This window comes from Gnatocerus cornutus, chromosome 2 (genome assembly GCF_029298725.1).
Source record: "Gnatocerus cornutus isolate USDA-ARS CGAHR chromosome 2, icGnaCorn1.1, whole genome shotgun sequence".
Classification (NCBI taxonomy): domain Eukaryota; kingdom Metazoa; phylum Arthropoda; class Insecta; order Coleoptera; family Tenebrionidae; genus Gnatocerus; species Gnatocerus cornutus.
This window is the reverse complement of record NC_142234.1, coordinates 15,491,477-15,515,577: the sequence shown is the minus strand read 5'-3', so window position 1 is coordinate 15,515,577 and position 24,101 is coordinate 15,491,477. Positions and strand designations below refer to the sequence as shown.

Sequence of the window (24,101 nt, the reverse complement as noted above, 5' to 3'; positions counted from 1 at the left end):
TGGCGCTTTCAATGTGAGTGGTTAGTAACAGTTATACAACAAATGTTACTTCAGGTGTAAAATACAGAACACCTCTCTTTGAATGGATTTATTCAGTAAGACCTGTGCCAAATTAACACGAAATTTGTCCCATGTGCAAAACAGTCCATCAACCAGGAAATTACTAATAACTTTGAAACTACCCAACATGAAAGATAATGACTGATATTTACACTATGACAAACATTAATCTAACTGCATTGGGCGTAAAGGCCACATCCCATTAAATTCGCGTTGCGAGCCCAATAAGGAAGAATTTAATTTGTAATTTCAATTACTCACTCCGTTCTCTTTTTTTTCAGTGTACTTGATGACCGTTAGCCTAAGTTTGGTATATGGACAACAACAATACTTTAGAGTGCAACCCCGTGATGTCAAAGTACAAGAGGGTGGCGAAGCAATGCTGGAATGCGAAGTGGCTAATTTAGCAGGTCAAGTGCAATGGACCAAGGATGGATTCGCGTTAGGTAAGGAGCTTTTTGTATTATCCGGACTTAAGCTCGTTTCAAAAACAGATGTTTACGAGTGTCACAAATTTTGTAAAGAAAATTCATTATTAATATAAAAAATCACTTTCCCGAAATGCTTTAACTTTTAAAAAACGCGGAGTTCCCGAGAAAAGTGAATCCACCGTTACTTTGACTTGAACTCATAAACAGATAAAGTGCCAGAGGCAAAACCCAGAATAAACTTTCTTTCATAAACTAAGGCTGAAGTACTTTATGAATTTGTCTGGTAATATAAACCCAAATTAGATTTGTCAGAGTTGTGATATGAGCTGTTTCATGCAAAGGTGAGTTTATGTCGGGTCAGTAGGAATTGCATTTAACCAAATTTGCAGTCTTGATTTGATGAGAATGGTCCTTCTAATACTCTCATTCCGGCTGCTGGAGTTTTTACCAAATATTTTGAGGCAACATTTTAAAATTCCGAAGAAACGTGTTTATGAGCTTAACTGGAAGGTAGATCAGTATAAACCGCTACCTACCCGGATTTTGATTATATACCATTAGATCATTACTATTAATGGTTTGAAAGTAGAACAGGTTTTCCTGAAAGCATAAAAACCTGCACTTTTGGTGGTCCTCTGAAGAAAAATAATCAAGACGATTCGAATTTTTTAAAAATTTATCAATGTTCTAAAAATAATCATCACCTTGTAGAAGTTCCTGAAATATAAATCAAGTCGATAATTAACGATAAATTTATCTGAGGTAATCCATCGGAATTTGTGAGTTGAAATTGTTCGCCAACAAATTAGAAGTATTATTTTCGAAAGCAGCGGCAGCGCCGGCAGAACCTTTGAGAAAATAATAATATTCCGAAAATGACCACTTTATTTTCCCATGAAAATGCGAGTGGAATACTCAATGAAAATTCTAGTTGTAGGAGGATTGGCTGCCTTCACATTACGCTTTAAATATTTGACATTATCTCCACAAAATATTTTCATAGGGTCTTCGACGAGAAATTCGGAATTTTAAATGTTTTGAACAATGTAATAAAAGAGCTTTGCGTGTCCCGAACTGAAAAGTTCAAATTATCCAATCGATCAGGCTAGGGCGAAACATGTGGGCTAGGTGTCTTTAATTTGGTTAAACTAAATTCCTCCACATTCAGCGATAAACATAAAAAAACTGCTAACGGAAACACTTCTAAAAATACAACGAAAATCAAATCATCCTGAAAGAGATCATATTTTTCGTTTTTGTGAATAAAAAAGCTTTATCCGGGAGAACAAATCTGAATGAACCTAGTTTGAAAAACATACCGACGAGTTGCGGCAAAAGCATCTATAAGAGTTTTTCATCCAAATGAAATGATTTTAGTGTGAATGCGTTTCATGATTTTTCAATTACAACGACGCTACTACTAATTAAAAGTGTGATGTGGGTTCCGGGTTTGCTTCGTCGTTGACTGATCTACAAGATTTGTGGCTTTGATTAGTAATCTGTTGCTAATAAGAAATAACTTCTATAACTAATTAAATCATGTTTTGATTGTCCACAGGGTTTTCGTCGGTTATTACGGGTTTCCCTCGATACTCTGTGATCGGTGACCGTCGTCACGGTGTATATAACTTGAGGGTGAGCAATGCTTCCCTAGAGGACGATGCCGAATACCAGTGTCAAGTGGGACCGGCAAGACTTCATAAGGCTATTCGAGCAAATGCCCGACTCAATGTCATATGTAAGTATTCAAATATTTGATTAGAGTTGTATTTTTTTTCGGTAGTATTTAATGGTCGTCTGTCGGTAAATAAACCCGGATAAATAATTAACACGTTCATTGTCAGTGTATAATCGCACTTCATACATTTTAGATGGTAATCTTCTCTATCTCTGCGAGTAATTGCAAATTGAAACTAATTACTCTTACCTGAGAGATAGGAGATAAATACGTAACGTATTTTGTCCTAACAGTCTAGCTACTTCTCTTCATTAACTAAATTGTAAAGTGGTTAAGTAATTCCGTGTCGTTAGAAATTAGTAGACACATGAGATAAAGCTTGTATTGTGTGCGCCGATAAATTAAGTTAATTTTTTTAAAATGTCGCGTTTGAGGGGCTCTGTGGCACGTAATTATTATTCAAGAGCACTAAACGGCAATAAAATGCGCACTTAATAAATTACAAGTTAAGGCTTTAATAAACAGTGCACGTGTTGGGAGATATGGAGGTACCTTCATTAGGTGTAATGTTTCGTTATTGCCAGCTTAATGAAATTCGTTGGAACGTGTAACTTTAGAACAAATTTAATGTCGTCTAACCCATTCCTGAAAATCTTGGTTCTCGGATCTTAGCACTCCTGACCCAATTTTCTTTTTGCTACTGTTAGTGTTAGTGCTAACAACTAATACGTACAACAAACCATAATTTCCACAAATGTGATGTTTATCGCTAGACGGTGCTCTAATGTACGTGTAATGTAATATCAACAGCAATGTGCCCCAATAAAATCCCAAACAAACTTCGTTTCAAAGGTTTGTTTGTATCGCAACAATTACAAACACAGGTATGAACAATAATTCCACAAGGATCTTCATCTAGAATTGCAGGTTAGTTGTAATTCTATATTACCTCTCATGTAAATTTAACCTAGCAAATTGAATAATCCAACAAGCAAACTCTAAATTAGTTTAAGGGAACCCACTGTCAGCTTCAAAAGTTTAATTCATTACTCGTAAGCCCAACAAAGACAACTTTATAACAAACAAACAGCCCGATGCAAATTTGTTATAATAACTCACGCTGTCTGGGCGTTAAAGAAAGTATTTTGCATTGTTCTCCTTGTCCGTCAGAATGAATAATATTAATGAAACCCATGAAAAACTAACTGTAATATTTCAGCCGACTGAAATTTACGAAGTTAAACATTTTGGCGAATTAAATCTCCTTTTGGATACGTTTACAAATTCCATGTAAGCGGACTTTCTCGCTTTCACAGCTACCTGAACGATGTATGAATGTAATTCATTTTTTCATAAAGAAACATGTTTCCGGAACATTATAATGAAACAAACTCCGGAAACTTCCCGACTTTTCACGGGGGCAAAATTTCAACATTAATTATGTTTATTATGTTTACGACAGCTTCACATTAATTGTTATCAGAAGATCTAAATCAGTACACGCGGTGGGTTTTGTTCCCTTTTTGTGTTTTTATATAAGTGGGACCCCACTTATCCTAAATCGCCAGAAAATAACCTTTAATAAGATAAAAGAGAGGCGTTTACCACAACTTCGAACTATCTGATTAAATGCGAAAACATTTTGAAGCACCGATTCGATAATAATACACGTATTGAAAATTGTGTCTTTCAAAGTAAAAATTCGAATGAAACTTCCTGCAATTTTGCTGCGCTGAAATTCGTTACTTGAAGCAATATTTTCCGTGCCAACTTTTGTCCGCGGCTTTTCAAGTTGAGTATTTGCAGTCGCGACGTAAGTTCACCAACCGGTGTTTAGTTTAGCTCGGCTATAAAACGAGCTTTTACGGAATGAAAGACGTCTGTTGCAATAAGGCTTTCATGTCCCCAATAGCAATTTACTAAATTTAATCCAATAAAACCAAAAAATTGAACGTGTATTTAACGTCGTTCGTATTTACATTTTTTGTCCAACTAAATTATAAGTGGATTCAGGTTCTATTGAGAGATTAAATTTGATGGAGTATCAATTGCGTATTGTGCGTTTTTAATCAGTAAATGCTCAATCGGTGGGTTAACGTTTGAAAACGACAAAAAGAAGTAATATACAATGAGTGTTTTGTGAAACCTCTTTGATGGAATCTCATTGAATAATTGAAATTTGGTTTTTGAACAGGGGCCACAGACAAAAGGGTGTTTAGCAACTAAAAAACATCGAGCTTTTAACGGTGCGGAATGACGATTTTTTGCCAACAAACTCGGTAATAACATGTAAACGGTAAATGGAAATGTGTTCCAAAAGTATGTGGGTGATTCTACGTTAAGGGGTTTCTCGATTCAAAAATAAAAAACGTCAAATTGATTTTTTTTTAGTTTATTGCCTTAAATACAGATTACTTTCTTTGAAAAGACCGGGTAAAATTTGAGTTTTTATTACATTAAAACCTCTTTAGTCCAACCTTATGATCTCTATAGTAGGAAATCCTATCAAAATTTAACCAAGATGGGATCTAGATAATCTTCTCTTCTATCAAACACCCTAAGAACGAATAATATCGGTTGAAAAATAAAAAAGCACTATACACACGTTGCACATAAAATATTTCAATTTTTATAACGCTTGAAAATATGCCAGGGAGAGAAAAAATTAAAAAATGTGAGGGACAAAAAATCCATTTTCTCAAAATTTCATACTTGTGCCATCGCAACGTTTCGTAAATGAGTCTTCCTCTTCTTCGGGTGAAAAATAAATTTTTTATTACAATTTGAATATCGACTTTTATAGTCTAAAAATGGACATATGAGTGCGATTATGCGACGTCAAAAAATGCTTTATCGACAGGGGAGAGATTTAGTGACGGCGTCGATAAAGCAACTTTATTGTCATATTTCTAAAGTAGTAAAAGTACCACTTTATCTACTCTTGAGATATTTTAGTATGATATTTAAGGTAACTAGAGCTATAAAACAGGTGCAGTTCATTTAATAAGAGTTATTTGACTTGGGGTGCTAAAATATTCACATATAGACTATTCTTGGGTTTGTGTTTCTTAAACACTGAATCCAATTTAATTTCTGGTTGGTCTAATATTTGACTACGAATCCAACGTTATGATTTGACCAAAAATTTAACTTAAGGAGCGCACAAACAAGTGCGTATAATTAATTACGAATTGTTTTGAAATACCGCTGCTGCGATCAAAATAAAAAAATGAAATAAGCTCGTTCGCGATATTTGTGAAGGAGAATTTCGTGTTCTAAGTTGTCCGATTCCATGTAGGCTAATAACTACAACCGATTTGGTGAGTATTTACCATTGATGGCGTAAGCACATATAGTAAACAAAGCTCACAGATCGTATGATAATACAATGGAGTTGCAGGCTTTGTACAGGTATTATCAGCCTCACTATCCAGACTATTATGTACGTATTATAGGACGCTACCAATGGAACAATGTCCGACGACATTGTACGCCAAATCTGTTGACTAATTGAGGAATTAAAGTAGACATTGCATAGAAGATGCAATGGTAAATCTAGAGTCTCCTTTATTCCCAATAATAGTCCACACCAGCTCGTTTTCAATTCTCCAGGTTTCAACACATTCGGTCTAATCCATGAATAAAAACGGGCCGAGATTCATTTTCTCGAAAAACGTACAAATTGTAGTTTTCCTGCTCTAAATCGAAAGCCTAAGATTTTAAGGCCGTTTAATGTAGTCCAGATTATCCTCGACATAAAGCCTAAATAAACACCTCATAAATTCGCAACTGTTACCTCAACAAAACCGCACTTTATGTCCCTTTATAAACAGAATCTGCCTCCCGGAGAGGTAGATATAAAAATAGTTACGGAGTCGAGACGCACCGGAGATTAGGTAGATTTTATTTTTATTATTTTCTCGTCTAGTTGTGCAACATTTTGCGACAATTTATTTCTTGTAAACATGTCGGGGCGCAAATTGGCGTACATTTTTCCGCATTTTCGCCGAATTTAATATAATGATGCATTTTAGAACACCTGTCGGATTGCGATGATGTGGACGAATTAGCATAAATGTGTTACAAGCTCGTTCGCTAGATGAAGAGAAAAGGTTTGTCGACGTTTCGTAAGTGTGACAGAATAACATCAGTGCCTTCTGACGGTTATTTGGAGCACAACGATGATTATTTGAGGTTATGCTGTCGCAAACTGCTTATTACACAGACTATGACACCGTTATTGCTCATACTTTGCTACCTTATTCCTGTAGGAATTTAACCCGATACCCCCCGAGACCGACGACCTAAAACATTAAGTTTTAAGATAACTTTCGTAACGACGACATTTTGCCCAAGTTTGATTGGAATTAAAATGTCCCCGGCCATTTCATGAGTCATACTTAACTGTCTTCGCCTACATCCCTATCAGTTACCATCAGTTCTTATCAGTTTCGCTACTAAAATCCTAGAAACATTCTCACATCTCTTTGTTGCTCGGACATGTTATAGTTTGAGCTTAGAGTTTTCTTGCATCCGACCCAGGTAGATGGTTATAAACTCCCCAGCTTTAATAGCTTTTCCTTAATGTCTCTAAGTATATGAGTGTGTACACACGTTCGTGGAGCAATTCATAATAAATGGCAGAGAGCAATATGTTTTTATGACCCTATGTCCACACTAAAGGGACTTTTTCGTTCGTTTAATACCTGTGCATTTATTTAATTGCGTGTGCTAATTAATTAACTTCTATATGAAGTACAGACAGGAAAATAAAATTATTCAAACCAAGTTCAATAAACTCAATAATCCGTTTAAGGAGGCTGTCAATAAGTTTTGCACAGCTTTTAGTGGGTGTTTAATTAAACGGACGAGAAGATACTTCATTAGTAAATTAACGATTGCTATCTTATTATTAATTTTCATATGGGTTTGGTTAAAAGACTAGAAAACAATAATTTAACTTTTGACATTTGTGATGGCGGAAATATCTGCGATCTACTAAGCGAAGTATTTTTTGTTGGAAGACATGTCACTTAGAAATCTAGTAAAAACAGTTCCACTATGAGAACCTTGCTAATAAGTTTCAATAACTTGAAGAATGCGAAATTATGGTACACGCTCTCTTAGCAAAAACGTGAGTATACAAAGTGATATTTGATGATGAAGACGTCAGCAGTAATTTTTTAACTGCTTCTAAAGACTTAATTTCATTCCTATGTCTGTAATTATAGGGTAATTTGCCCGGTAATTGAAACATAAATACAAGTTTTAATTTTCTAAATTATTGACATTGTTAACTTCTGGTGTTTTATCACTTCATAAAATGATTCGTAAAATCAAAATTTTAGCTTTGCTTTCGATAGTTTCGGTAATTATTTTAAGTCCTGCCAAGGATTCTAAAGTTTTATAATTGTCCAGGAGGTTTTAAAATTGCTAAATACGTATCTATAGGTACTTTAAGATATTCTAAGAGATTTTCGAAAGTCCGGTGGACTTGAAATTTAGGAATTGGAGAGAATTAGTTTTATTAAAGTACAGAGCTATTTTTTTAAATTGGTCAAAATCTGACAAACCGTCTTGGTTTTTAGCTCCAGAAGTGAAAGAGCAAAATCACGGAAAACTTGTAGTTGCTTTGTGGGTACAACTATTAATTTAATCTACAAAAAAAACTAGATCTTGTATTTCCTACCAGCTCACTCTCGTTAACTCCTCTTACGGTAAAGACATATTTTTTGCCCTGATCCAGCACTCGATGTTGCCTCCCATCACCGATTCTATTTTAACATCGATATTTATGGAAATATAATCATTTACAGTGGCGTTAAAATCTATAACAAGTTTTTTATTACCGATGGCACGATGGATGCTCTGCCCAACCGGTTTTCTGAATAGATTTCAGTCAATTTTTTATTATCGACATCAGTTTTTGAAATAATTTATTATATACTCGGTTGATTTTAGTGGCGCCTGATTAATTGTATGTAATCTGTTTTTGGCAACTGATGGATTTATAATATAAATATGACTGTAGTACATTTAAATTTAAATATCACATGTCATACTGCGATAATTAATTTCAGCTGAATTAAGGTGTAAAGTAAATGAATTTCTGTTTGTCTTTTTTAACGGTGCTTGACCGGTCTTGAAACCTGTACAAACACTCATTTCTGACAGTTTTCCAATAAGATAAGTCAAGTTTAATGTGGTTATCCGTTTTTATCAGTCTGTTCTAGTGGATTAGATCAAAGTACCTGATTGCATTATTGAAACTATCGGAAATTTGAATGTAAGCTACATTAGTGTTATCAGTTAAGTGGACTCGATTGAATTAAACTTGGTCGAAAGACAATCATTGACGTAGAAACAATGACATTAAGTCAGTCATTCGAAAATGGGAATATCGTTTTTCACAATTTGTTTGTTTTGAAAGGAAAAATTCCCATCACATCTAGGGGAAGTATCTTAAGGGATTTTAAGTAAAGTGTTGAAATATCGGAAAAAGCCGGAATAACGAAGAACAATCATACTTGATGAAATCGCCGATATTAACACATTCTTCGCTCCACAACTCGTATCAGAAGAAAGGATGGGTTATTCAACGTCGAAAATAATATTTGGACCTAATAAAAGAAGATAAAACCGGACCTGTCGGCGTCGCAATATAATTGATTGAATAAGATCGTGGCTGGAGCAGCGAACGATAGGAAATGGCAATTTCTGTCGGCGTGTCTTCTCCGGTCACACAGCGCAACGCATATTAGTAATTCCATTTGATGAGTCCGGGGAGATCCGTAAAGTCCGGTGCTTGGCTCCGGGCCAGAGCTCCAGTCACGTTCTCGGTCATCTGTAATGTCACGCCGTCCTCTTTATTAGCCATAACAAGCCATTCCTGAACTAAATGCATTCCAGATGCGCGCCGTTCCGGCCCATTTTCTATTTCATATCGACACAAGGAGGAAATCGACGGAATTTATAAACGCTGGGGCCGCGCTTCCATATCCGACAGACAACGCTAAATCATTGCAGCCCCATTTGCGAATTACTGATGCTTGCTCCAATTAGGCTTGTTTATTTCCACAGCAGAATGTGGATCGGTTCCACTGAAAACCCAAATCGATTCTCCACCGATATTATATTCAAAAAATTGCACAGCCAACGATACATTATTTGGTACTGTTCTACTAGTGCAATATATCACGGATTTATGGGGTCAAGTATGGCTGGTGCATTAGCTGTAAAACCGCACTCATACAAATATTTCGACGAGAGAATAAGCACTTTATTTACGGGTATTGTTGCTGATTATTCACTATTCCATTCCACCAAATTGTTGCTAAAATAATACATTTTAGTGGTTGTAACAAATTTTTATTTCAAAATATATTACACTTAAAAAGAATGTCTTCATTACAAATCTCATCTAAACAAATAAAACAATGCAGGCGTGCAATGTTCCGAGCAGTCCACATAACTATGCAGAAATGCACAGTGGATGGGTAAATTAAGTTGTTTGTACAAGAGCTCTAACCTAATTAAAGTAGTAATCTGTAAACTATGACTGGCATCACTTCCTCAACTTTGCATTTACCTGAAGTCAATCCAAAGCGACAGATCAGCATATCGTTATTAATAATGCAAAGTTAATCTTGTTGAAACTCACAGCTAGAAATGTTAATGTAATAAATTGAAGCAAGGAAGTGCAAATTTCAATGGAGTGGCAGGTGCTGCAAAGGATCAACTTCAAATTTATACACCTACAAACTTCGATTATTATGTTTCGCCACATGAGTCAGTCACTTTGATGTCATCTGAAACTTTTAAACGCTTTGAATAGACGAAAGCTTCCCAGATTGACACTTTTGAGCATAAAATTAGTCAACAAACTCGGGAACAGCTTCTAGGATAGTGTAATATTGTCGTTTGTGATTGACGTGCTTATTAGTTACAATAATGAGAGGAAAAAGACTACCAGTAATCAATACCAACGACCAGCATTGTCTTTTGAAACTAACTTGGCAGGATTTTCAATTTATGTCGACCTATTTTGCCACAAACTCACATGGTGGAAGTGAACAACGACGTGATTAATTTCGTTTTAATAAATTCTTTACTTTTCAAAGCTGTTAGCGCGAAAACTTCCAAGTGACAAAATTAAATAATTCACAATAGACGTGCGCCGAAATGAAGTTTCATCCGCCAAACGAATTATGTTCGAGAAAAGAAACCAAACTCACACTAGCGTCTGCAGTTTATAATTTTATTTTGTACGATTCTTGAATTTCGAAAGAGGACGTTAAGTGAGCCACTCTTTCAAAGGATCAAACGTAAAGTTTCGCTGAAAACAAATAAAAATTCCAACAACGGGAGAGACACTATTATAGCAATTTGTGTAAATACGTGAAGGCAAACTTTAGATTTTCGGTGTTAAATGTTTGACACTTTTCTAGTTGCCTTCGCACCCCGTGGAATTAAATGAGTTGACGCAGTTTCAGGTAGTTGTTAATTGCCAATTAATTAAAACCAACAATTCGAGTACATTTAATTTTAATAGGGGAGGACCCCAATTTTATTTTGAGTTAGGGTGCAGGTAATCGATTGGTGCTTGGCCGGGGAATTCTCTTAAATTAATTGTGATGTCAAATCAGAATTAACACACCAAACATGTTCTTTTTATGACAATGTTTTGTGTTTAAGAGAGCTTTTTGTTCTTTTGATGAATTTATCATTTGGAGCTACTTACTTTGCAAATGACGCCGGAGTTAGGAATGCGTAATTCCGCCCAGATGATCTCGAGGAATGTCAGTAGCAATAAAGTCAATATAATCACGGCAATTATGCCTCGGCATTTGCAGGCAATTTTTGTTTCGCGTACCGGTTATTACGGAGAAATAGCTTCCTGTCCTTTTGGTTTTCAGCGAGGGAAAAATAGCTCCTGTAACAAAGTAAGTTTCCGCAAATGTGCAGTTTCCGCTAGCATCCACACGTCTTTAAATTATACTCTTTGTTTCGTTCTGTGTAATGAGGAGCGGGTGAGTGCTCTTGTCTCGGTTTTCGAGATTCGTTACGCAGTAACAGTCCGATCGATGTCACTTATAACTACATTGACTTGCGGCTTTCTATAACATTGCTTGTGGCAGCATCCGGAGTGCGCCCGGAGTTCGTGTGTGCGTTAATTTCAGACCGGAGATTCTCAAGTTCTGTTTAGAACCAATATTTGTGTTGGACTCCTTTGTCGATATAGCATAACCGAAAGGCCAAGCGTTACGTGCGCTAAATCTCAAATCGTCCACTTTATTAGTTTACACATCTCGCATTGTCTTTACATAAGGTTGCTTTGTCTCTTACTTGCACACCCCGGATTAAGAGAGACGACGTCGGAAGACGTGCCGATACTACGCAACGAGAGTCCGTTATTAGTTGCGGTGATGGACTAAGAGATTCTAGGCGATCTAAGGCTTGGCGGCAGCGGCGCGGGGTCATGGTCTGTTGTGATAAAGAGATTATTAGATTTGAATTGGAACAGGGTTGTTTCTCACACAAAGACCCAAATACGCCTCAACGATATACTGGCGAATTACTTTTATATTCGTGCCGATGAACCGCAAATAAAGGAGACGTGGAGATCTTTTATATAGCTATTTTATCATATGGAGTAGTCTGAATGAAATTGATGTTGGATTTCCAAACTGAGTGGGTTGAATTTATCGCAATGTAAACAATTTATTTGATCAGAATTTTCTGCATAAAAATTTACATTTCACTCTTTTCAGCGCCTCCATCATCCGTCGAAATTTTAGATCATCGACATAATTCAAAGATTGAAATAAAAGAAAATCAGGAGTTCCATCTCGAATGCAGGGTACGAAACGCAAAACCAGCAGCGAAAATCGTTTGGTACAGAGGAAACGTAGAATTAAACATACGTAAGCACTTTAAATATTTACCCACGTTAGCATGACAAACTTTTTCTCTGCAGCCAATCGCGATGATCAAATAATTGAAGTACCCGGGAAAAACGGCGACAAAAGGGTTACAAGATACGACACGCATTCCCGTATATCGTTGAAGCCAACAGCTGAAGATGATTATGCAGAATACACTTGCGAAGCGAGGCACGAGGCGTTATCGAGCGACATACCCATGAGAACGACAGTGCAACTTAGTGTTTTCTGTAAGTAACTAGTGTCTTGGCCGTCTCGAATCTAATCGGTTGTGTCAGATCCTCCTGGTTTGCCCTACATCGAAGGATACACAGAGGGCGAAACAATCCGAAGAGGGCAAACGGTGGAGCTCGTGTGCAGAAGCAGAGGAGGAAACCCCCCAGCTCAACTAATCTGGTACAAAAATGGCGAACAAATTCGCATGGCATACAGAACAGCCGGTAGAGTATCTGAAAATGTGTACACATTCACCGCGGATGCCAGCGATAACAAAGCGAGATACAAGTGCGAAGCCAGCAACATCATGTCCAAGTCGCCTCTAAAAGCTGAAGTCGACATGACCGTTTTATGTAAATTGCAATTATTTCGTAGCGCTGTAATTCAAGCTTTTTTGTAGTTTCACCGGCACATGTCACCATATCAGGTCCAACTGAAGCCAGAGTTGGCGATCCAGTTCCCTTGGCTTGCACAACCGCAAACTCCAATCCGCCTGCTGAAATTAAATGGATGGTGGCTGGCAGACAGGTTAGAAATGCCACCTCCAGAACTGTTGTCTCTCCAGAAGGAGGTTGGATTACAACCTCCAACATTACAGCCGTTGTTGAACCGAACCGGAGAAGTTTGGTGGTGATCTGCCATGGTCTCAACATGCAGCTAACTGAAAATGTGGTTTCTACTCACACCATCAACGTGTTATGTACGTTTTTTTTTCGTAATGTTAATTGTGGTTTTAACGTGTTTTTTAGATCCTCCGAGTGCTCCTTTTATTCATGGCTACACGGAAGGGTCGCACATTGCGTCCGGAACCGTGCAGAAGATCTCGTGTACATCGTCAGGAGGAAATCCTTTGGCGGCACTGACATGGTACAAAAACGACAAAAAGATTAACTCCGTTTTAAAAACCACAGACAAATCCGTAACGGCGGAAATAACAATTCTAACAAATGTTACTGACAACGAAGCACGGTACAGATGTGAAGCGGCGAATTCGGCCACCGAGATTCCATTATTTGAAACGATAACGATGAACGTTTATTGTGAGTAAAGTGATTATGTTCTACATGTTTTTCATTGTTAAATTGCAGTCCCTCCCGATCACGTCAAAATTAGGAAAGAACCTCTCGAATTAAAACCAAACGAACAAGCAACTTTGACGTGCGATTCCAGTTCGAGTAATCCTCCCGCGAAGTTGTCGTGGTGGAGAGAAGGAATCCCAGTCCAAGGCTTGTACAACACGTCTAAAGCAGGTCTCCATGGAGGCACCGTGTCCAGCATTGAACTTAAACTTAATATCACGGAACAACTTAACGGAATTGTTTACACATGTCAAGCCACTAATGAAGCTTTACAACGTTCAGTTCACGACGCCATCACTCTTCAAGTTTTATGTGAGGATAAAGTGTAGACGCTAATAGAACATCTAAATTAATCTCGCATTTTTAGACAAACCCGTTTTTGATAAAGACAACGAAGAAGCGGTCACGGGGATTGAAGGAGAACCATTAATAATCGCGCTCAAAGCAGATGGCAATCCACAGAATATTGCGTACACCTGGACGAAAGATGGCCTGCCTATTATACAAACATCTTCAAGTTCTGGCGTTGAAAGGATTATTTCCGACGGCTCGGTTTTAAATATAACACGATTAAGTAGACACGACGCTGGGACATATACGTGTGAAGCGATTAATTCGCAGGGCAGCTCGGTGACACAAATTAACATCACCGTTCAGTGTAAGTGGATTTTTCGTTAGTTTAAGTCAAAAGCGCCCTTAAATTACTTGAAATGGAAACTTTTTTCCGGAGCATCGCTTAATTTTACAGTTGAATCAAATTTCAGATACTGCGACGATCGTTGCCACAAGCGAGAATGTGATAGTAAATCCGAATGAAGATGCCACACTCTCGTGCACCGCAGATGGCAATCCGTTGTCTGATGATACGATTACGTGGAAAAGGGATGATTTTCCCGATTTTGATGCCCGTACCTCAGTAATGTACGACAAAAATGGAACGTCGTATTTACGAATAACTGATGTCACAAGAGACGATTTGGGGAATTTCCAATGTATCGTCAATAACGGAGTCGGGAACATTACAACAAAAGATGTGATGCTCATCGTGAAACGTAAGTTGATGCACGTAAAACCACGTTTGGTACTAACAAGCTGCAAACACAGATAAACCTGAAATTGACGAGCATCCTACTCTCCTGAAATTTGCAAGTGATGCGGGCGACACCGGGAAGGTAATTTGTCGAAGTCAGGCGTCTCCGCTGGCTAGATACTCCTGGGCGCGATCGGGATCACCAATTACTGCCAATACTACAGGAAAATACTACACAACTTTTAGACAGGTAAAAGTCGATCATAAATATTTCATCGGATCGTCTATATGTGGTTTTCCAGATTGATGCTTTATCGTCAGAATCCGTCCTATACATAACTCATGTGACTTCATCTGATTACGGCAACTATGAATGCGTCGCGAGAAATGAACTGGGCTTCTCTACCGTTTCGCCGAGACTTGAAGTGACTTCTGCTCCGGATACACCCACACTGCTAACTATATTAAATGTGACTCACGATACCGTTACTTTGGGATGGACACCTGGTTTTGATGGTGGCATGAAAGCCTCTTATCGCATTAGATATAGACAAGTCAACGATGATGGCTATAAATATGTGGATGTTGTGCCTCATAATGCAACCACTTTTATAATACGGGATTTAGAACTTAACACACAATACGTGTTTTCCATAATGGCCATGAATAAATTGGGGAACAGCAAGTATATTCCCGATTTGCTATCGGCAAAAACTTCAAGTAAGTCTTTTATATTATTGAATAACCCATCTGTACGCCTTCGCACTAACTCGTCTTTGTTTTTTCATGCAATTCTTTATTAACGAACTAACAATAGACAAAGTACCTCCATCCTACTCGTCACCCAGTTTAGATGAGAAAAACTTGAAAAACTTCCCCGGCTTTCTTGTAATAGTGGGCACTATTGTGGGCACCTTACTAATCTTAATGAACGTCTTACTAATTGGCTGTTGCTTACACCGAAGATCCAAGAAACGTGTGTCAGGTAATTAACTTTTTTATTCTTTTTTTATTCAGTGTTCAGCGATCATATCGAGAAGATTATCCCAGAAGACTTACTGGAAAAACAAGATTTACCCAGAATTGTTATTATTAGTGTTTCTGTTATTGGTGTTTTCCTTTTGATTATCAACATCGGATTAGTTGCCGGTTGCATGTTAAAACGGAGAGCGAAAAGAATTCGAGGTTTGTTTTCTTATTATTTTTTTAATTTCGATTTAGCAAAACTTGAACTAACACTTTTTTTTTATTAGAACAAAGCAATCAGACCAGCAAATCTGCCACTATCGAGATGTACGCCCCCAGTAGCTACAACGACACAGTAACTGGAGAAACTTTGTCTTCAGTTAGTGAAAAGAGCGAGACGTACAGTAACGAAGGCAGCAATAATGATTACGTGGTAAGTTTTCATTATCGAAAGTTCTGCAAGAATGGCTTCAAAATTTGTAATGAAACTTCCGTCGTCCTTTTAATCTTACAAGTGATGATAGACACAAATCCTCGCCAACTCTTTTTACCTTTTCTTTAAATTAACTAGTTCCCTTGAGTGAAATACAATTGGATCGTTTATTATCGTGTGCGACGCTGTGACGCTTAGAACTTGATGGCAAACTTTCGTTTCTTTTCTTAAAATTGTTGATAATTCGTGCTCTAAATTTTCGTGTTATTGTCCTGGAAATGTGTTCAACGAACGACGTTGTAAAATATTTATCGAAACATAGCATATTACTTCTATTCTGTTTTTTACGATGATGATAAAACGTGATCCTTAACGGCTTTTATTATTAACAGTGGCAATAACAGTGTTTATAAGATCGACGACATTTGGGTCATATTGGCCATTTATAACGCGCGTTCAGCAAACAATTTTAGATGTAGCTTTGACGGATATTTATTTTCGCATCTAAGGATCGTTGATTTATCTTCTACTTAGAGTTTGTTTAAAGACATCAAAACATTTGAAAGCGGATTTTGACAAGTAATGCTCGAATGTTTTCACCAGGATGAAGGGCGCAAGCAGGCAACAAGCACTTATCTAATGGATCAACAGGACTACCCAGGTGCGTACCCAGTGTGTCCCAGTTATGAGCTTCAGATGCAACCTAACATGGCTCACAAAACTCACACTCTTCCTCATCCTCATCATCACCACCAGCATCACATGCATGATAGGAACAGAGCTAGAGACGACCAAAGTCTTGGCTATCATGGCACGATGTCAGGTAACTAACTCGCTTGCTACCTACTTACCTATCTACTAACAAGCGTTAAGATTTTTGAGTGCGTAGATTTGAGTAGTTGGATAAACAAGCTAAACATCATGCATTTCATTGCGTTTTTGTTAACAGAGCACTGCAATTTTTTATAAATAAGAAAGTGCCAGTTAATTCTTGAAATGTTTTTTTATTGTTTGTTAAAATAACAACATATTGGTAACTTAAAATGTAAATTATTCTACTACTCGGACAAAAATTGAGCAGTAATTGTATACACTTTTCCTCGCTTTGCACCTCGTTTTTCTGTCTCGAAACATTTTTAGCTGCTCCCCAGAAGCATACTTTAATTTCAAGCAGTGGGTAAATTTCTGTGCATTTATTTTTAATATCTTGCCATTTCTCCTTCTTTTACTCGCCGAAATTGCAGCGAAATCGTCGTACGTGAGCGCCCCGTCGCCTGCGCCCCCCGCCGATGGCTCATACTACAACATGTCCGACCGTTACCTGTCATATCCTCCACCGTTAGATTTTCAAAATCCACCCCCAATACCGGCGCACCCCCACATGGGAATGATGCACAATCCGGTGACACCGCCTCTTCCCGCGAATGGTTCTCTCCTTCGCCATCAAAGAGGTGCTGTTCCTCCTCCGGATGTACTTCACAACACTAGCCAAAATCCTCAGATACTTCAAGCTCAAACTCTTGCTCAGAAGAGAGAATTGACTAGTTTTGGTAATGGTTATGGTGTTAATGAACAGGAGGGACATCTTGTCTGAGACAAGGACGATATTTTATATGTTCTGTAAAAAAATTAAAGTGCGACTGATGCTCAATCTCGGTGTATTGAGTGGTTAAAGAGACTGTGGATTTTTTTTATTAAACTCACGTCAAACGAATTTTAAATGAATGCTAATATCACTGCAATATAAAGACATGAATAATCAATTGATGACAGTGTACGTATATTTTGCTAATTTACTTAACAAAAACTGTAAAAACAATTACTAGTGTTGTTTGGGATTTGTTAAATGTTGAATTATTGTCAGTACTGAATAAAACGCGTAAGAAGATAATTAACCGAGAAAGACATCTAGAATCGAATTTAGGTTATTAGAATGTATTTATTTAATTTATGACTTGTATTGCATAGCGAGTTACTCTGCACTGGAAACGAAATATTATCTTCTTATGCTTAGCAATAATTTAACTAAATTAATATTTCGTCATGGAATATAACAGATAAACGAATATGCCAACTGATAATCAGTTTATTTAAAATTAATTAATGTGATCGTTGTATGTAAAGAACCTATTGTTATTTTTGTATGAAGCCTCTTATATTACCTACTTAACAATTTTATTTTTAGTTGTAGAGTTTAAGTTCTTTTTGTACATATCTTTTTTCAATTAATTTTTTATATTTTAAAAAATGTTATTTACTAGTCCAATCCAACAACCAAAGTGTCACTTTCATTTGTACATGAATTTTCTTAAGTTTGAATTTCATGAGTCGCTTTTATTTTCTCAACTTTTGTAAGTATTGATTTTTTTCTTGTCTCGGATCTATTTATTTTATTTTTCTTTATGTACACATCTTTGTTATGTTAATAAATTTTGTACCTATATTAGGAGAGCAGATTTTTTTATTTACTATCAACACTTGTCCTACCTGCAGCAAAAGAGACAAATTACTGATCATAGCCAAGCAATATAAACAAAGACAATTCAACACGTGAGTTCCCCATGCAACAACAAGTTGAATATGTTTCAAAGAATTTCTAGCTCAGCTCCAACTTCAGGATATGATCTGTAGTCAATTTTCATAGAAAGCTAGTAGTTTTTTGAAATAATATGACGATTTAAAGACGGACAAATAGGGTATATAATAAATTTCACATAAAATGGAAAGAATTTAACACAAGTTATCATTTGCTGGATACATTTTTAAATAAAATTGTTATAGTCGAAAAACAATCATTTTTATAGAGTAATAAATCTTTTATAGGTGGAAAAATGTAACCCGTTTCGTTTTAAACCGATTAATCAAAGTTGTAAATATGTAACAATGTAATATAAAATATGAAACTAATACCTTCCATTTTGCCATTGTAATAAGAATAATAATAAATGTTTAAAAGTGCCTTTAATATTAATACAATCCGCTGTGTATAATACTAGTGCAGTGTTTTTTGTTTGACTTACGAACCTCAATTGTCGCAATCAAGTTTGTTTGATAAATAGACAACTGTAAATAATTTAAGTCAATTCTCTAATTACTCAATTTTGTAACAATATTTTCTCAGTGTGCTTGTAATTTGGAGAATTGGTTTTACAGCTGTACTTGATATTTTCCTTATTGTTGTTAATATGGATGAATGCTCATTGTAAAATATACTGTTGAATTGTCCAGTCAATATAAACTTGTATGTCTGTTCATCTCATATTGTATATTGTTAAAATTTATGAATATTAAATAACCATAATAATGGGTTTTAATATTATTTTCCTTCATCGTTTCAGGTCTTTTTAAGTCAAACTGAAGAAATAAATTTGTTTCCAGAGACTTAAAATTAGAATTATTTTATGAGATCCCCCAATTTCGTACTTACGTTACGCCAACAGCAAGTAAACTCACACACTCTTTGCACTTCACAATAAATACCAGACATAGTATCATATTACTTCACAATAAATACCAGGCATAGTATCATTTTACTTCACAATAAATACCAGGCATAGTATCATTTTATTCACAGGAAGATCAGACAATACTTCCTCGTCGAAAGACGGCGATTAAGTAAAGAATTTATTGGCGTTTATGCAAATTTTTGATATAAAGCGCAAAAAACTGTCGAACGTAATCAAAGATTTTTTTGCATGAAAATGGTGAAGCTATGGATCGAATTTTCTTATTTCCACTAAATTATAAATGATTTATTATTGTATTGTACAAAAAGTTGACCTTAAACGATGGAATCCAACATTGAAAGTTACAGTTTATTTACGAGTGTTCAAAATTCCAAATACTCTGTATAAGGCTAATAGATTCCGGGATGCTGAAACCTTAGTCCAAAGGGTGCATACAGAGAACTACTTTTTTCTTTATTCCAGAAAACTTAACCCCAGACAGATTTTTATTTTAAATTTTTTTTTATTTATTTTAAAAATTCGGCCCTAGTCTGATTTCACGTTTCTAATTTGAAGTTTATAAAAGTCTTTTAACATACATCGCAAAAAACTAGTTAAATCGAAGAAAAAGTTTTTTTTGTAACATCACTTCAACTTCAAATTCTGTGATAATTATTTTATTGATGGATTACTGAACTTGAACTACGACAGACGTAAAATCCAATTCAAACTTCTAAAAATTCGAAATGTTTTAGAGCACGAAGGTATTGGGAAGAACCGAGGTTTATTTCTTAATTTTCTTATTCTTTATTATCTTTTATTTTTGAGTTTTAGAATTTTTAAATTTCGAAAATTTTAACTTTAGACAGTTTGAATTTTTGAATTTTGAAAGTTTGAAATAATTTCCAAACTAACGTTATAGGAACTTACAGTTAACGACATAAACATGTGGGCTTTCTCAGTTTTTGGGTTACTAGAACCTTGTCACGCAGTCAGTGTAAAGTTTGGAAGTTCGTTCATTCGTGTTAAATTGTTTAAATGTTAATTTTCTTATCACACAAATCATTCGTTTACAAATCGAAAAGACAATCTCTCCTCCTTACATAATGACAATGACTGTTATTCGGAAATGAATCCACAAAAAAAATCATGGTCCAGTAACTTTTAAACATTGCACCGAAATCTTATGTAATAGTATTCATTGAATTTTCTATTCAAGCCCTTATCTATGACAATCTTCTTGGTCCAATTTTCTACTGTAACATAATCAAATTTTTTTATTGCAACGAAACGATCCACCAATCTCGAACCGAGTTGGTGAATGTCTAGAATCCAAGACTATTTGCGAACAAGACATTTACTGTACTTACAGTAATTACTTGGTCTAATTTAACTTGTTTTAATTCCCGCGTGTGCCATAGAAAAAACTTGTTTCGATGTAAAGAAAAATGTTTAGATTTATTGGATCAAGGACGACGTTGTTTTATAGCTTTGTATTATTTTTATTACTTTCCTTACGTGGGATCAGATATCTGCATATTCTTAGATGAGTAATAGCCTCATCTTTGTTGCTTAACCATAGGTAAAACTGTCAGTTATCCGTGATTTGTAGTTTCGTTAAGTCGTTAAATCTTCGTCTAGGCTTTGCGATTAGTCAGTACCAGGCATAGAAAGAAAGTGTGAAATAGACTATAGTATTATAATTTGTATACATGGCATACACTTAATAAATAAATATAATAAATAAATAAATTAGCAACTTAATATAAGTTCCAAGCTTTGGCAAGATAATATGGCATTTCGGTACTTCTGTCTTCGACTAGTTATTAACAATTTGTCGGACCCAAGGAATATATTCAGATATTCTGGTGTACAGCCCTGGAAGAAACGGTCTAGCGCAACCAATTCCCGTTGAAACAACTCCAACGACCATCATTTGGTCTACCTTTCCGGTTGTAATCATAAGAGGACCTCCACTATCAGCCTGCCACGTTCAAACACCATTAATTTGTCTATTTAGTAACAAACTTACCCAACAAGCGTCCACTCCACCTTGTTCATGTCCAGCACAAATCTGAGTGTTCTGAATTTTAGTTTTCTTTCCTTGCGATTGGTACCACTGTCTGCACTTTTCCATTCCGATAACGTTTACAACAGCTTTTTGTACAATCTTAGCACGTCCTCCTTTCGAACTGTCTTCGTTAGTCCACCCCCATCCAGCAACAGTCGCTGGAAGATTATCCAAAGGAATATAATCCGCTTCTTCGGAAGACGCCGCTAGACAAGCAGGGGAGACAACATCGGACCATGTAAGCTTATTTTCTAGCTCCAAGATCGCGATGTCGTTTTTAGTACGTCCACATGAGTACTCCGGATGGATGGATATTGATTTTAATGTTACTTCGTATGCGTCGCTGGATTTGTTTGTCAAGTCGTGTTGAGCGATGCTGACTTTGATGTGTTTTGGTTTAACAGTATCGTTTCCGATTCCTCTGTAACGTATTGTTGTCTCAATAGTTCGTAACGTTTGTCTACTCACGTGCAAAGACAATGTCCTGCTGTAAGGATAAATCTGTTGCTGATAAGTGTTCCTCCGCAGAAATGTCCACCTCTTCTTGTGATAGACACTAACCACGGAAACTCTCCTTTGTCTGCAGTGGTACCACCGACAATTTTTCCATGTCTTTGGCCCAATTTCTGGCCACAACTCACATCCGCGACTGGAAATTAAAAAATTGAACAACGCAACAATGAGTTGATAATGAAAATTTATAACTGTGGCGTCGCGTTATAAAAGAAGATTATTCAATGGACCTTCACACAGTTTTTGCTAGAAACCAGGACAAATGTTATAAAATACTCAACTTACAATTATTAAATGCACTTATTCCACTCATTAGCATAATTATCAACAAGCACTTAATTTGCATTTTGAATTACGTAGAAAATTCGGAACTTATTCCAAACACGGGCACTAACTTCGTTGAAACTAAAACTCTAAAATTTGGTTCCGATTGTTTTTTGGTCTTAGTTGAAGTCAAAACGCTAATTGAATTATGATTAATGTCAGCAAAACGTTTTTATATATATTGGGTGCATACATGTTATTAACAAGTAGGGATTAACCCCCCACCTGAGGTGGTGTACTTCAAGGGTAGTTGTCATTAAAATTCAATGGCAGTATTGATAACCTTGTCTAGCTTCGAAGGCTGGCATTGTTTTCACTTAGATAACAAAAGGTAAATAATGAAATACAGTATAGATGTGTATGTCAAAATGCAAGGTTTTGTTGGCGGCGTCATTTGGCGCTGTCTGTTGATAATTATAGCGTAGTTTTACAGGAAACAATTAGTTTGTCGCTTGGTTCAATGAATCAGTTATAGCATTGAGTAACGCACAACCTACCTTTAAATTATGCGGTGTTATGAACTTGGCTCATATTATAAAATTCATGAAACTATAAGGTCTGCTTGTTGTAAACCCCAATTTTTTGGCAAAGGACGTAGTGTGATTGTTGTGACCTTTTAGACAAATTCTATGGAAATGAGTCGTGTGCATACGCAGTGTCATTTTCTATTCCATAAATCGAGTTAATTGCTCCTCATGAAAGACGTGAAAATTGCTCTTTAATGAGGCTTACTTTTCTCTGGATTCTGAAATTAAAATTCACATTACGAAACTTTAATCGCTTCTAATTCAGTTATTTGTTGGGTACTGGAAAAATTAAGACGTTGGATTTTGCGTTAAATGAGTTCCAATAATTTAAGTTTGCCATAAAAAATTATTTCGAAAAAATTTGAATTTTGAATCTTTGAATTTAGGAACAGTACAACCGGACTCTTGGCAACAACAATTCAAGAAAAACAAAGTCTCCAAAATATGGCGATCCAAAAAACCTACTCAAGTGAATTCCTGATATCAAAACATAAATTTAATCTGATAATGCAAATTGCACAGCTCACATAGAAAGTATAAAAGTAACTCTACATTTAGTGCACATGTTATAAGTTACAAATAAATACGTAAATTCACTATCACGTTTAACATGATTAATTTCATTTTAATGTCGTTGTCGGAAATTATTGAAATTATTAATTTCAGTTTAGTTATTTAATTTCTGTAGGTGGTACTTCATAGTCAAAATCATGCAATTGTGCAAGTGACAATAATAGGTTTGTCTATGAACATTCTTCAATAAAATTATGAGATATCATAAATGAAGATTTAACGAACATTTTAATTAGATATAAAATGTTTCAATTATTTGTCGGTTGTAATAATTATATTATTACTTTTATTGCAAAATATAAATTAAATAAATGGAAATTATTCGAAAGCATACTCAGATTATGACACCTTTTGTAAGTATTTAATCTGTAAAATATATGTTTTTGTTCATGTTTAATGTTCCTTGTACGATTTTTTACAAATTTATTATATTTATTATACGTTTAAAATCAATATAAATTTAATTACACATTGTGCGAATAAAGCTGTTAGACCAATCTCTATTATTTAAACATGCCATAATTGTAAAACAGCCTTGGAGCCAAGTCACTGTATGCAAAAATTTGACCCATAAAGTGTCACTTTTGATTTTAAAATAATAATTTCTTACAACAAACGGTAGCTCATATACTAGCAAAACAAACCTTTTCCATTGCTGTGTAATTTAGGTTCATTTGAGTATAATTTAAATCCTTTAAACTGCACGATCTCCTCAATTACAGCAATATTTCATGAATGCTGATGGTAGTTATAGTGAAATAACTCACGATTCTAGATCTCTTGTATTAATTCGAAAATTACAGGTTGTGATAA

The 24,101-nt window shown here is 35.8% G+C and overlaps 2 protein-coding genes across 5 annotated transcripts in view; one reads left to right on the top strand and one right to left on the bottom strand.

The window, feature by feature from the left end:
• sns (nephrin adhesion molecule sticks and stones) overlaps positions 1-18,278 on the top strand; it is a 128,226-nt gene extending 109,948 nt beyond the window's left edge. For 2 of the 4 annotated variants that reach the window (XM_088050914.1, XM_088050916.1), the window contains 16 exons: positions 342-506; positions 2,050-2,229; positions 11,940-12,092; positions 12,146-12,340; positions 12,389-12,679; positions 12,727-13,026; positions 13,076-13,366; positions 13,415-13,717; positions 13,773-14,063; positions 14,170-14,457; positions 14,510-14,685; positions 14,738-15,155; positions 15,453-15,620; positions 15,689-15,834; positions 16,438-16,657; positions 17,079-18,278. In XM_088050914.1, the coding sequence (XP_087907040.1) occupies positions 342-506; positions 2,050-2,229; positions 11,940-12,092; positions 12,146-12,340; positions 12,389-12,679; positions 12,727-13,026; positions 13,076-13,366; positions 13,415-13,717; positions 13,773-14,063; positions 14,170-14,457; positions 14,510-14,685; positions 14,738-15,155; positions 15,453-15,620; positions 15,689-15,834; positions 16,438-16,657; positions 17,079-17,428 (3,935 nt within the window). In that variant the 3' untranslated portion in view covers positions 17,429-18,278. Of the gene's footprint in view, positions 1-341; positions 507-2,049; positions 2,230-11,939; positions 12,093-12,145; positions 12,341-12,388; positions 12,680-12,726; positions 13,027-13,075; positions 13,367-13,414; positions 13,718-13,772; positions 14,064-14,169; positions 14,458-14,509; positions 14,686-14,737; positions 15,156-15,252; positions 15,421-15,452; positions 15,621-15,688; positions 15,835-16,437; positions 16,658-17,078 lie in introns of all 4 variants that reach the window. The other 2 variants (XM_088050917.1, XM_088050915.1) reach the window with 2 other exon arrangements.
• Positions 18,279-20,965: 2,687 nt separating this feature from the next.
• On the bottom strand, positions 20,966-22,496 carry LOC148179462 (trypsin-1). Its single transcript, XM_088029541.1, has 4 exons — positions 22,472-22,496; positions 21,820-22,000; positions 21,313-21,772; positions 20,966-21,264 (listed from the first exon to the last, which is right to left on the bottom strand). Exons 1-4 carry the CDS (start codon positions 22,494-22,496, stop codon positions 21,100-21,102), a joined length of 831 nt encoding a protein of 276 aa, XP_087885667.1. The 3' UTR covers positions 20,966-21,099.
• Positions 22,497-24,101: the final 1,605 nt, after the last annotated feature.